The following is a 12,637-nucleotide window of genomic DNA, read 5'->3' as shown; positions in this document are numbered from 1 at the left end:
ATGTGGTTGCATCATTTTACTACTGCAAAGTCTTGTTCTGCATAGGAAAGTTCAAATTGTTTAAGTTTGGATGATAAAAAATAAGCTAGGAAAGTAACATCCATTTATTTTTTTTTCATTTCAAATTAGCCACAGATAAGTAGAATAGGAAAAAATTAAACCGGGTCATAAGATACCCATTATTTTTCCTGTACATTTTTCTTGTGCATTATATAAACTATTAAAATATAATCCAAAAATGTTAGACTTAAAAAAAAAACAACTAATAACATTCCAAATGAGAGAGTGAGTTTATTATGGTTTCATTAAATAGTCCAAACATTAAACAAGTGTGCAGTGTTCAGATCTTAATATATAATGACACCTAAAATAGTTAGAAGGTATAACACACTTGCTCTTCAGTTGATAGGTTTTTATTAGCTCTCAGTGTAAACCCTGGCTACATAAAATATACATTTAAAGTTTGTTTTTCGTTTTTGAAAACTTGAGAGAGATACAGTGTAAAGGGTTAGGTTTTATTTTACGGTGGATGGCAAAATGGTGCAAGCATAGTATTGTTTCACAAATAACAGTGAATTTTAGAAATTTTACTTAACTCTCGCTTGTTTCAGCTTTGACAATCTTGAAATCAGAATACTTGTTCTGGTTTTGTTAGCTCTCACTGTATCGGTTTAACTGTAGCCTTTAGTTTCAGGGCCTAAGAGAGACAAAATTCTAGTTTTGGTGGTTACTCTGTCTGCTGAAATAGAAAACTGAAAAGAAAATGATCTTTTAGTATATTGGCTCTCCAGTCTATCACGTATCTTTAACTGCACTGGAAGAAACATGCATGACCTCAATTGATTCTGGCATCATACGAAAACTAACTAATATCAATAACCTTAGAAAACGTCTTAAAAATGAATATAGGTGTATGGGTGGGGTGATGTTAAGGATTTAGAAACAACAGTTGGAGATTAGATAGCATTGAATTAAGAAGTGGCCATGAGAGAGGCACTGTGATGTAGTTGGTTATTCTGCTTCTGTAGAGATCTAGGGAGTTTGTACGAACACTTGAACTTGTGTGGTGAACTGCTGAAGGTTTGGTTTTTTTGTCAGCTGGAGCATAGAGTTCAATTTGCTTTACAGAAATGTATGTGTCATTTTTCATAACTCTGAGAAAATCTTTAATTTTAGTTTGATGAAAAAGCTGGTTTGATTTAATCAAGGGAAGGGTTTGTTTGGAGGGAGAAAGAAAAAAAATGTTGGCGTGCAAGATATCAGTTGAACGAATATTTCATTGTGACTATACCAACTGCAGCTGTAATTGATGTGGATTCGTTCCTTCACGTTGGATTTATAATATTTGCTTTTTCATCAACTCTTGTAATAAGGTTTTATCTCTGACCTAAACAAAACATTTCATTTTTGAGAAGGGCAAATATTCAGTGAAGTTAAGAAATTTAATGACTGGAACTGATCTGCTGGAACCTAAATCCACTTCTTTCATCTATTGTTCTACCAGATGACAAAATTCAGGTTTCCCTTTGAAAGAAATACTGAGTTATAGACATACACTTAATGTTTAGTTTGCCTGCCTCATCTTTGTTAATATTATTAATTTAAATCCTGTTACACCACCTCTACCTCAATATAACACTACCCGATATAACACGAATTCAGATACAATGCGGTAAAGCAGCTCTCCAGGGGGGCAGAACTGCGTACTCTGATGGATCAAAGCAAGTTTGATATAGCGTGGTTTCACCTATAACGCGGTAAGGTTTTTTGGCTGCCAAGGACAGCGTTATATCAAGGTAGAGGTGTAGTAGGGTTTATTTTTAACATTTTCTAGCAATGTTATAGCTTTGTTAATAAATCACTAAGGCTCTAAGGCCCATTGAGGCATTGGAAGTCATCCCATTGGCTTCAGCAATCTTATGATCAGGCACAGACTCTCTGTTGTCATGATGAGCATGTACCCAAGCAAGGAAACGGACACCTCAGTGATGTTTTTGCTTCCTCCTCTGGCTTGGTGTTTACTGAAGATTCTAAGATTGCGAGCACCACTAACTACTGAAATTGTGAAGCCTATGGCATTTTTGCACACTAATGAACCAGCCAGGAGCATCTGAAAATCTTAGTCTACAGTATTTACTTGTTACGTTGACACAAACTGTTCTGCTTTGTTTACAGTCCCTTTGGGACAATTCTTAGATGTTATGTGCATTGTACATGCACAGGAAAGACAGTGATGTCTCTGGGGCATAACTGCGCAAGAACACTACGATCTCGGGTGGTTTTTTTTAATTATCACATAGACAAGAGGACTCAGAAATTAAATAACTTCCTGTTTCCAATATCTTAAAAAAAAAAAGGGGGAGAGGGCACTAAGTTTGTAAAAATATCAAAAGTGGATGAAGAAAATAGAATGCGGCATGGCAAGTCTTGTTATCCACAGCAACATATAAATATCCCTGTTGAACAGTGGCCCAAGTGTTTCATTTACAAGCACCTGCCCAATACCAACCAGTATAGTCCCTCTATTTTATTCATGCAATTAAAATGAATGCTTTTGATTCTAAAATTTTTAAACTATTTAGGATCAAATCCCTTTATAAGGTAGGATTTTAAAAAGTTGGTCAGTGATGTTCTAGCTGTGCTCCAGTTGAAGTCATTGGGAGTTTTATTGTTGATTTCAGTGGGACAGAGAGAGGCCAACTCTGAGCATTTTTGAGATCTCACCCATAGTTGTAGTTTTCCTATGGGGCGGGGAAGGAGGTTTCCTGGGAGGCCTGGAGAGGGGAATTCATTAACACCACCATCCAAAATGCTCCAAGGTGGCACGCATTGGTAAAGCACAGACTTCCAGAACCTTTATGTGTTAAATGGCCCCGTTAACCTGACTAAACTTCTGATCCTGAGAAGTGATACACTCAATGGGAGGTGCTAAACTCCCACTGGCTTTATTGGGAGTTGTACCTCCCAGGATCAGGCCTTGGAGGAGCCATTTAGCACAATATGTGGTCTCTTGTAGGCTAGTTTCATGCTTACATGTGGTTCTGTGGTTCACGTCCCTCTTAGCATCATGTAGAATGGGAATCAGCCAGCTGTGACCGAAAAGAACACTGTGCTCTAAAATTGACAGTACTTCTTTTAAAGTGAACATTTGCTGAAAGCCCCTCTTAGTTCAGCTACTGTCAGCATTCAGCATGTGTGGTAACTGCTGAAATCAGTGGGACTGCTTAAATGAGTATGTGATGCAGGATTGGAACCTTAATTGCTTGGTACAATGCTGGCCTAAATATGTTTCCTTCTCTCTCTCCTCTCCCTTCTTCTTTTCATTCCTGTGTTCTGCCTTGTTGAAGGGTAGCTAATGAGTACTGGGCTCCTGGTACTGAATTGTCCAAAGGAGAGAGCATTTAATATGACCTGAAAAGGTAAATTGCCAAGCTTCAGCAAATGTAGGGCCTAATTCTTTAAAATTTACTCATTTGAGCAGTCCTCTTAAGTTCAGAGCTAAAGCTTCATGGTTAATACCTCTGTGTAAGGAGGTAATGATACCAGATCTATACTGTAGCATTGTCTAGTCTAGAGAAATCAATCCATGATCTTAGGAATCTGGTGTTTTATATGCAGATTGTTCTACCACCAGTTGAGTGCATCTCCGCTAGCCATCTTGACTCGTTAAGGGTTATTATCCTTGCAACCACACTAGGGCTGCCTTGCCCTGATTCAAGTAGGGGTGGCTCGCATGTTTGACGATTTTCATTTTTTGACAGATATCAGAGATGCCATTTAGCTGTCAAGCCTCCATGGTTCAGCAGCTGAATCTCTTCTCTTCCCCACAACCATGTTTTGTCATGCCCACACAACTCTCCCCACTTTACCCTCCCAAAATATCACCAGCTCTCACTCTGCAGGAGTTCAGCTGAGATTGTGCGCTCTCTCACTGTAAACCCCTCTTCAAATATTTCCCTCCTCCCTAAGTCATGATTTCCCCTGGCTATGCCTTCCACTCTTCCAATGATCCCCACACTCTGGCTGTGCCACTTTGTCAGTGAACTATGGACAGTTCACCAGCTATACTCCGTGACACACTTCAGGAGGAAATAAGTTGACAATCCACAGATGGATCAAAGAACCAGGAAGAGGTTGGAAAGCAGTAGTGGAGTGGCTGTGAAGAATGCATTGGCTTGCTCTGACGTACTACCTCTGGTTCTTCAGATTGAGAACATAGCTGTTGCACCAGTGGTTTGTTGGCTCAGGTGTGGAATAGCCAGAGGTGGGGTTGGAGATCATAGCCTGGGGAGAGCTGTATATCTGAGGAGGTCATGAAGAGCCTGATCACCATCTGAGATCCTGGAGATGTCCCTGGAGAGGGAAGTTACTAAGTATATTTAAAACTACAGCATGTTCGTATGGAGTACTAACTTCTTGTCATCACTCTTTTTATGTGTTACTTATTTATTACTTTGTCACTTTACTGTCCAAGCTCATTTTTTAAACTTGTTTCTGTGGCCCTTTGTAAAACACCCCTGAAAAGGCATTGTCTACTTGACTTTTCAGATCCGAGTTCTTCTAAGAATATATATTGCAGTTCCTTATTTCAGTACATAATTCGTTACAATAATAGCTGAGTAATAAAGTGAGGACTTCTTATTGGAAGATACGCCTGAGTTTTAAAGTCATTGCTTTCTAAAAAATAACCGATTCCTCTTCCAAAATGCCCTCTTTGTTTGTTGTGTTGCTAAATATGTAAGGGAAAAACAACTGAATGCAGCATTCTGCACAAGAAAAAAGTTTTTTTCTCAAATTTCGTTTTCAGCATTCATTTTGACAAAGTGAGAACTGTATAAGATGTGACTAGTTTCCAGTGAAACATAACAAGAATACCATGTTTAAGATGATGAATATAACACAAGTTTTACGCCTTTCTAATAAAGATGCTGCCGTTTAAAGAATTCACTTAAGGATCTTTGGTGTAAACATGACTAAGCTGTCTGTTCCTTAGCGACAAAACATTTGTGAAAACAACTTTTTAAGTCTGTATGCAGTGGTGTTGTAACAGCGTTGGTTCCAGAATATTAGCGAGACAAGGTGGGTGGGTTCATCACATAAGAATGATCATATTGGATCAGACCAATCATCCATCCAGCCTGGTATCCTGTCTTCTGACAGAGGTCAGTGCCAGATGTTTCAAAGGGAATGAACAGAACAGGCAATTATTGAGTGATCCATCCCCTGTCCTCCAGTCCCAGTATCTGCCAATCAGAGGCTTAGGAACCCCCAGGCTTGGGGTTGCATTCCTGACCATTTTGGCTAATAGTCATTGATGGACCTATCCTCTTTGAATATATCTAATTCTTTTTTGAACCCAGTTATACTTTTGGCCTTCACAACATCCCCTGTCAATGAGTTCCACAGGTTGACTGCGCATAGTGTGAAGAAGTACTTTCTTGTTTGTTTTAAACCTGTTGCCTATTATTTTAAATGGGTGACCCCTAGTTCTTGTGCTGTGTCGTTATTCACTTTCTCCACACCAATCATGATTTTATAGATCTGTCATATCCACCCTTAGTCTTCTCTTTTCCAAGTTGAACAGTCCCAGTCTTTCTAATCTTTCCTCATATGGAAGTTTACACAGACGAAGAAGAGCTCTGTGTAAGCTTGAAAGCTTGTCTCTCTCACCAACAGAAGTTGGTCCAATAAAAGATATTACCTCACCCACCTTGTCTTTTTAAATCTGGGCAGATGAGACAAAATCTGCAGTTACTTACAATACTATAATTCTTTCATAATCAGTGGTGCTGCACGAATACTAGAGCAGAATTTGCCCATTGATCTCTGACCATTATGCTTTTGTCTTAATGTTGTGTTCTCATTCCTGTTTACTACTTTATACAGGGAGTGAAATATCTGTGCATTCCTGCTGCCGATTCACCTTCACAGAATTTGTAAGTTTGGAGTTTTTTAAATTCAGTGCTAATGTTGTTTTGAAATATGTTAAAGGACCTGACTCTGATCCCTCACCAGTTTTACACCAATGTAGGTTTAAATCTGTTGGTTTAAGGGGAATTACTCCTGATTTATATTGAGGTAACAGAAAAATAGGTCCTTTTAATAATAATCATTAATAATAAAGTGCTTTCCTACTTGGCATGGCTGCTTTGCTACCAAGAATATCCAGTGTTGTTATAATTAAGGCAAATTTTTTAGAAGGGACTTTAAACCTTGTGCTTCAGGACTGGTCTGTGCTGCAGAGTTAGGTCACCTTAACTGAAATTGCTGAAATTAATTCCTCCAGGACTATGAAAAAATTAAACACCTTGTGTGCTGTAATTAAGCCAACCTAAGCCCTGGCGTACACCCTGCTAGGCTGACAGAAAAATTGTTCTGTTGACCTAGCAACCACCTCTCGGAGAGTTGACTTTACTACAACGATGGAAAAACAGCACCACAGCAGTGCAGCTGCTGCTCTGCAGCTGTGTCACTGTGGCATTTCTGGTAGAGAGAGAGCGAGTCTTAGCCAATCTCTCCATTTTAGAGACAGAGAGGAGACCTATGTGGGGTGCAGATTATGGCACGTCTTCCTACTGTAGGGTTCTTACACTTTCCTCCTAATCATCTGGTCCTGGCCATTGCTGGGAACAGTGTACTGGATTACGCCTGATCCAGTATGTCAGTTCCTATGGTCTTATGCTTCTTGTAATAGGAATGTATCTATGTGAAGCTGCTGTGTCCCGTTTTCAGGCTTTTTAAATTTAATTTAATTTAATTTTAAATATCCACTGGCCATGTAACTGTCCTGAAAGTTAGTTGAACTGACCCTGGGTTTAACATTACGAATTTTTGAATTGATGGTATCTAGGAAATCATGATCTTGAAGTAATCAAAACGTATTTCATAAGAATACTTGGATGGTGACCAACTCTTTCTTCTAGTGTTCACTGTTTATGTTGAGGAGAGGTGCGGGGGGTTTCAGCCACTTCCTGCTAACTAGTTATGTAGAGAAACAGAAGTAGTTGAAAGGGCCTGGTACCTACGGAAGGAAATGCAGCACTGCTTTTTCTCTCAGATCAGAGTAATATTCCGGCTGATGCTTTCAGTGGATATTTTTAGAGTATTTTGTTTCTCATACCTTGGAGAGATTCCAACATGACACTTGATGTTTCTTTAATTGTTCTTGTCACTCTTTTCAGTGGCATGTTTCTGAAATTATAAAAATCAATTTTTAACACAATTTTGTGTACTAAGAACATAGACCATGAGCCCGTTTTTTCACATCAGAGGTGCAGAGCCCTCAAATGCAGTTGTCAACGAGAGCTGCATGTTCTCAGTGTCTCTAAAAATCAGACCCTGAGTGTTATTACTCCCTTAAAAATAATAGTAGCCCATATGCTATTAAGTGGGAATCCAGGTTAGAGAACAGAATAGGATTTTCAGAACTAAGACAGTGGATATGGAAGCAATTTTGTGCATTTTTTTTGTGGGAGGGTAGGAAAAAATGTGGAGGTTCATTTCTTTTAGAAAGAAAGCAACTTAAGAAATTACAGAGGCCATATTCACATTTGTTGGGTCATCATTAATGACGTGTCAGTATTTGGAGATCTACTGGGTAGTTGTGAAAATGTCTGCAAATCTGCCATCTGTGTTAGTAGAAATCTGGACCAATTTGTGAATAGAAAGAGGACATAATTTCCAGCAAATGTTAATTACGCATGCAATGCAACCAGCCCTAGTCATTGCATATCAAGGAAATATATTGAAAAGCAACCTATAGCATTCAAAAGCAATTAGCTTTCTGGCACTGTACCAAGTCTCTTAAAGCATTAATAAGAAGATAAGATATTTGCATGAGTATTGTTTCTGTTATGCTGCAAGCATCTATGGTTCTTGCTTTGGTATCAGATGGTTGCAGACAAATTTTGTTACTTCTGATATTGATACATTTGATCACTTAAAAGAAAACTTGATGAGTAACCGACTTTTCTTTATATGATGGAAAACTTCAAGCATAATGCACAGTGTCTTTAAATATTGATCTTACTTGCTTTTAATGTAAAAACTTCATAAGGTCAAAAGAAGCTTGTTTTATTTAGGTCATAAGAATGTAATATGATCTTATCAAACACTGTTTAAAAGTACATGGTGTTTATCAGTTTATGGGGAGGAGCCCTGGGGAAAGAGGGGATCTGTCCCTTTATGACTTCTTTGTGTCTCTCCCCTTCTCAAAGAGTGAGACTGACAGCTTCAGAGGAAAAGAATAGCATTGCATATAAAGTGCTTTTACCTAGTGGTTGCTGTTGAGTGAAATTGACTAGGATCACGTAAGATGATTGTCTGTATCACTCAGCAGCTGGTTTTTCAGGTAAAGTTCTTCTGAGGTGGTGGTACTGTTTTTCTTCAGCTGCTGGCATTTGTTGAAAGGGGACGGCTTGATGCATGGTCAGAGTGGATCTTGGGACTGTGGAGTAGCTAACTTAAGTTCGCATTAGCTATGTTTTCCTCACTGAACTTTCTTTTTCAATTCGTATAATATACATGCACTTACAGTAAGCATATTAAGGGCTCTCCTGTTCCTAAGTGAAATATATCTTCACCTAAGCAATTATTATTGAGACCTAGGTCATGTTCTAGGAGTTTAGTGTGAGTTTGGCCTCCATGGTGGGAATTTGGCCTCAGGCCATTAACTTCTGCTGGTCACTGACTTCCCTGACAATGCCCTCTCCTAAGGAACTTGCTACTCGAAAATTAATTCTGTAGAAATTAAATATACCCTTCCTCACTCCACCTTATTTCTATACCATGTGTTTCTGGGGAATTAATACCCAGTTATGCTAGCCTGTTTAGGGTTCCCATATTTCCCAAAGGGGAAACCGTGTGGGGCTGGCCCAAGCTTCCTGCCCAGCCACTCACCCAAGGCTGTCCACCTCCCCTGTGGAGCTGACCGCAGCTGCTGGACGGAGCTCCCTCTCCCCCTCGCAGGACTGACACTGGCCACTCAAACCCTGCCTCCCCCTTGCACAGGGCTGTCATCTCTGTTTATATTCCTCCTCACCACACGCCCACATTTTTTTTTTTTTTTAATAAATGGGATTTGTCCTGTTTGCTCTTGCCAACTGATCATGGCTAATAAAAGGGACTGTCCTGGCCAAAATGGCATGTATGGTCACCCTGAGCCTATTGGGTTTCCTCGTTGCCTTTTGAAGCTTCCTTTTGGTTTAGATTTAATATTACAGCCAGTCTCTCTGATAGTGCTACCGTAGCAAAATGCCAAAGAATCATACAAAAGGTCTAGGTAGTTCTTAGTCCTTGACTATTACAAGTTTGATTGCTGAAGAGACAATACCACTACATTTCTTTCCCTACTGATGCTTTTTTCAACCCTAACACATTTCTGAAAGCTCAACTAAACACTGACGTGTAGAACTGACATGGAAAATCCCTCATCTAATTTGTATCAGATTACCTTCTTTATTAAAACGTGATTGGAGATGCCATTCACTGCTTTACTTTGTGAGGGATGTGCCCAGTGATGATATAAAGAAGCTGCTGTTTGTAATATTAAGTTAGCAAGAGAAGTGTGAAAGTTGGCTGTTGTACAGTAAATTGTCTCTACACTGAATTGTCAATCCAGTGAGTAGATTGTTAATCAGGACACTCGTCTTACACTTTTCTGTAGTAAATACTGATTTCCCATTTCATTAACATAGAATAATTTGCTATTCTAGGGGTGAGCATAAACCAGTACCGTGTTGAGTTGGCAGATTGCTTGAAACAATAGCTCCAAGAAGTGTGAACTGCCCCATTGGTCAGAGTCAGGGCTCTATGATTCCACAAACTGCCACATTAATGCCACAGGTATGACTGCGTTAGGATTTCCCTTCTAACGTCTATGAAACTTGAACAAGATAATCAAGGCTGAACACTACCACACGTCTAAATTTGATGCACTAACAAGTAAACTGGCTGATACACAGTGACTCAGCATACTGAATGTCATATCTGGAAAATGACTAATAAAACTGGACCAAAAGTTCACTATTAGCCATGCTTAATTATTCCCCCCCCCCCCCCCACAAGAAAGACATCACCCACTTACCTTTGATATTTTTTCATCCCAAAGCATGTTCCATAAGAAAGTGGGAAAAACTTACGTTAGGTCATTGTAGAAGATGTATTGATGTTGGAGCTACTGTGGAAAAACACACCAACGTCTTAGAGAGACGAGGTGGGTGAGGTAATATCTTTTATTGGACTAACTTCCCACCTTGTCTGTGTCTCTGTCCTGGGATCGACAAAGCTACAACTAAACTGCATACATCAACCTATGTCATTTTCCCAGAGATCTGGGGGTAAAAAGGGGTCAAGTAAAATCAAGATAAAAGTATCAAGTTTTTAACTGACCTAAGCAGTTAGATCTTTGAGAAATACTGCTTAACTGTGGTGCAGTTCTTTTTAAAAAGCCATGCATGCCTCTAAAGTCGGTTCACTGTGACTGAATCATTTGTTAAGTTCAGCTGCTGCCTACAGGTTATATCCCTGCAAGCAAACACAAGCACCATATGGTGTCAAAATTAGGGCTGGTCGAAACTTTTTTCAATGGCAAATAGTTTTCTTGACTGAATGAAAATGTTTGTGCAAAGTATCTTTTTTCTTTTTCTTTTTTTCTTTCAGTTTTCAGTAACTGAAAACCAGAACATTTCAGCTTTCATCTTTTCAACAAAATGTCAATAATTTATCCCAAGGAAGAAACATTTCCCAACCAGTTCTAGTCAAAATGTTAGAATAGACACACATTTAAAAAGTCTGGAATTGCAGAATTCCTCAGGAGATCCTCTTCTAAAAGAGTCATTCATAGAAATATGTGTAGGGCTGGAAGGGAGCTTGAGAGGTCATCAAATCCATCCCTCCTGGCATCCTGAGGCAGGACCAAGTAAAGCTGGGCCATTCCTGACAGGCGTTTTGTCCATCCTGGCTTTGAAAACCTCCAGTGATGGGGCTTCCACAACTTCCCTTGTAAGCCTGTTCCAGAACTAAACCACCCTTATAGTTAGAAAGTGCTTCCTAGTATCTAACCTAGTGGTCTTCAAATGCTCAGGGTCACGCCCCCCCTTACCTCTGTCCATGTTCCTGCCCTCCCGGAGCCAGGGCCACGGCTTTGAGGGGGAGGGAGTGGGACCAGGAGGAGGCTGGGACGACAGCTGGGGGTGGGTCTGGGGCCAGGAACAGAGCTGCGGCCAGGGCCAGAGCTGTGTGCAGAGCCATAGATGGGCCACGGTGAGGGACTGAGGCTGGGGGCAGCTGGGACCGCAGCAGAGCTGTGAATGAAGCGGGTCTGGGTGTCACTCCCTCCTCGCCCCCCCATGAGGCCTGGCCCTGCCGCAACCACCCGAATGTTCATCTATGCCCCGTAGGACGCATCCCCCAGTTTGGGGGTTTCTGATCTAGTAGAACTCTTGTATGGCAGATAAAGCCCGTTACTTCGTGTGCTACCTTCAGTGGACATGGAGAACAATTGATCACCGTCTTTTTTTATAAATGCTCCGTAGCATATTTGAAGACTGTTATCAGGTCCTCAGTCCACTTTTCTCAACGTTAAACATAGCCAGTTTTTTTTAACCTTTCTTCGTAGGCCATTTTTTCTAAACCTTTTATCATTTTTGTTGCTCTCATCTGGGTTTTCTTCAGTTTGTCCACATCTTTCTTAAAGTGTGGTGTCCAGAATTGGACAGGATACTCGAGCTGAGGCCTCACTAGCACTGAGTAGAGTGGGACAATTACCTCCCATAAGACACTCCTGTTAATACACCCCACAATATTAGCCTTTTTGCAACAGCATCACATTGTTGACTCCCATTCAATTTGAGATCCACTATAATCCCCAGCTCCTTTCCAGCTACCTAACCAGTTATTCCCCATTTTATAGTTGTATATTTGATTTTTCTTTCCTGAGTTTAGTACTTTGCACTTGTCTTTATTGGGTTTCATTTTATGGATTTCAGATCAAATCTCTAATTTGTCAAGTTTGTTTGAATACTAATCACCTCCCGTCTTGGTGTCATCCACAGATTGTATAAGCATACTCTTCATTAAAGATATTGAATAGTTCCAAACCACAGGACTGATCCCTGCAGGACTTCCTTATACATGCCCTTCCAGGTTGAAAGAGAATACCGTATATACTCGTTCATAAGCCGAATTTTTTTTAATAAAAAAGAGAAGCATTAGAGAAGGGGATCGGCTTATGAATGGGTATAGAGAGGGAGAGGTGGGACACAGTCCCTCTCCCCAACAGAGGGAGCAAGGAAAGGCAGCACAGCCAGCAGAGCTAGAAGGGAAGAGGTGGGATCAGAGTCTGTCCTCTTCTGGCTACGCTGCTCTCCCCGAAGCAGCTGCAGCTCTGGGGCTGGGGCTGGCAGGCTGTGGCCACGCCGCCCGGCCCCACCTGCCGGAGAAGGCTGCAGCCACACCTCCCGACCCCTCCTGCCGGAGCAGCTCCAGCCAGGCCAGAGACATCCTCACCTGGCCCTCTCCAGCTAAGGTGGGAAGGGATGGGATGGGGAGAGTGTGGGGTTCCCACGCTAGGGGTGAGGGTCATATGGGGGTTGGTCACAAGGGTTACTCCCCTGACCCCCAGCTTCTCCCCCCCCCC

General features: G+C 40.8%; 1 protein-coding gene across 7 annotated transcripts in view; it reads left to right on the top strand.

The window, feature by feature from the left end:
* DUSP22 (dual specificity phosphatase 22) overlaps positions 1-12,637 on the top strand; it is a 67,153-nt gene that overhangs the window by 37,958 nt on the left and 16,558 nt on the right. For 3 of the 7 annotated variants that reach the window (XM_032798388.2, XM_075062819.1, XM_032798387.2), the window contains one exon: positions 5,887-5,936. The exons of 3 other annotated variants lie outside the window; for them this stretch is intronic. In XM_032798388.2, coding sequence (XP_032654279.1) covers positions 5,887-5,936 — 50 coding nt within the window. Of the gene's footprint in view, positions 1-5,886; positions 5,937-12,637 lie in introns of those variants that run through there. One more of the 7 variants, XM_075062823.1, reaches the window with a different exon arrangement.

Source organism: Chelonoidis abingdonii, chromosome 2 (genome assembly GCF_003597395.2).
Source record: "Chelonoidis abingdonii isolate Lonesome George chromosome 2, CheloAbing_2.0, whole genome shotgun sequence".
Classification (NCBI taxonomy): domain Eukaryota; kingdom Metazoa; phylum Chordata; order Testudines; family Testudinidae; genus Chelonoidis; species Chelonoidis abingdonii.
Note: the sequence above shows the minus strand (reverse complement) of the source record. Positions and strands in the feature narration are given on the sequence as shown.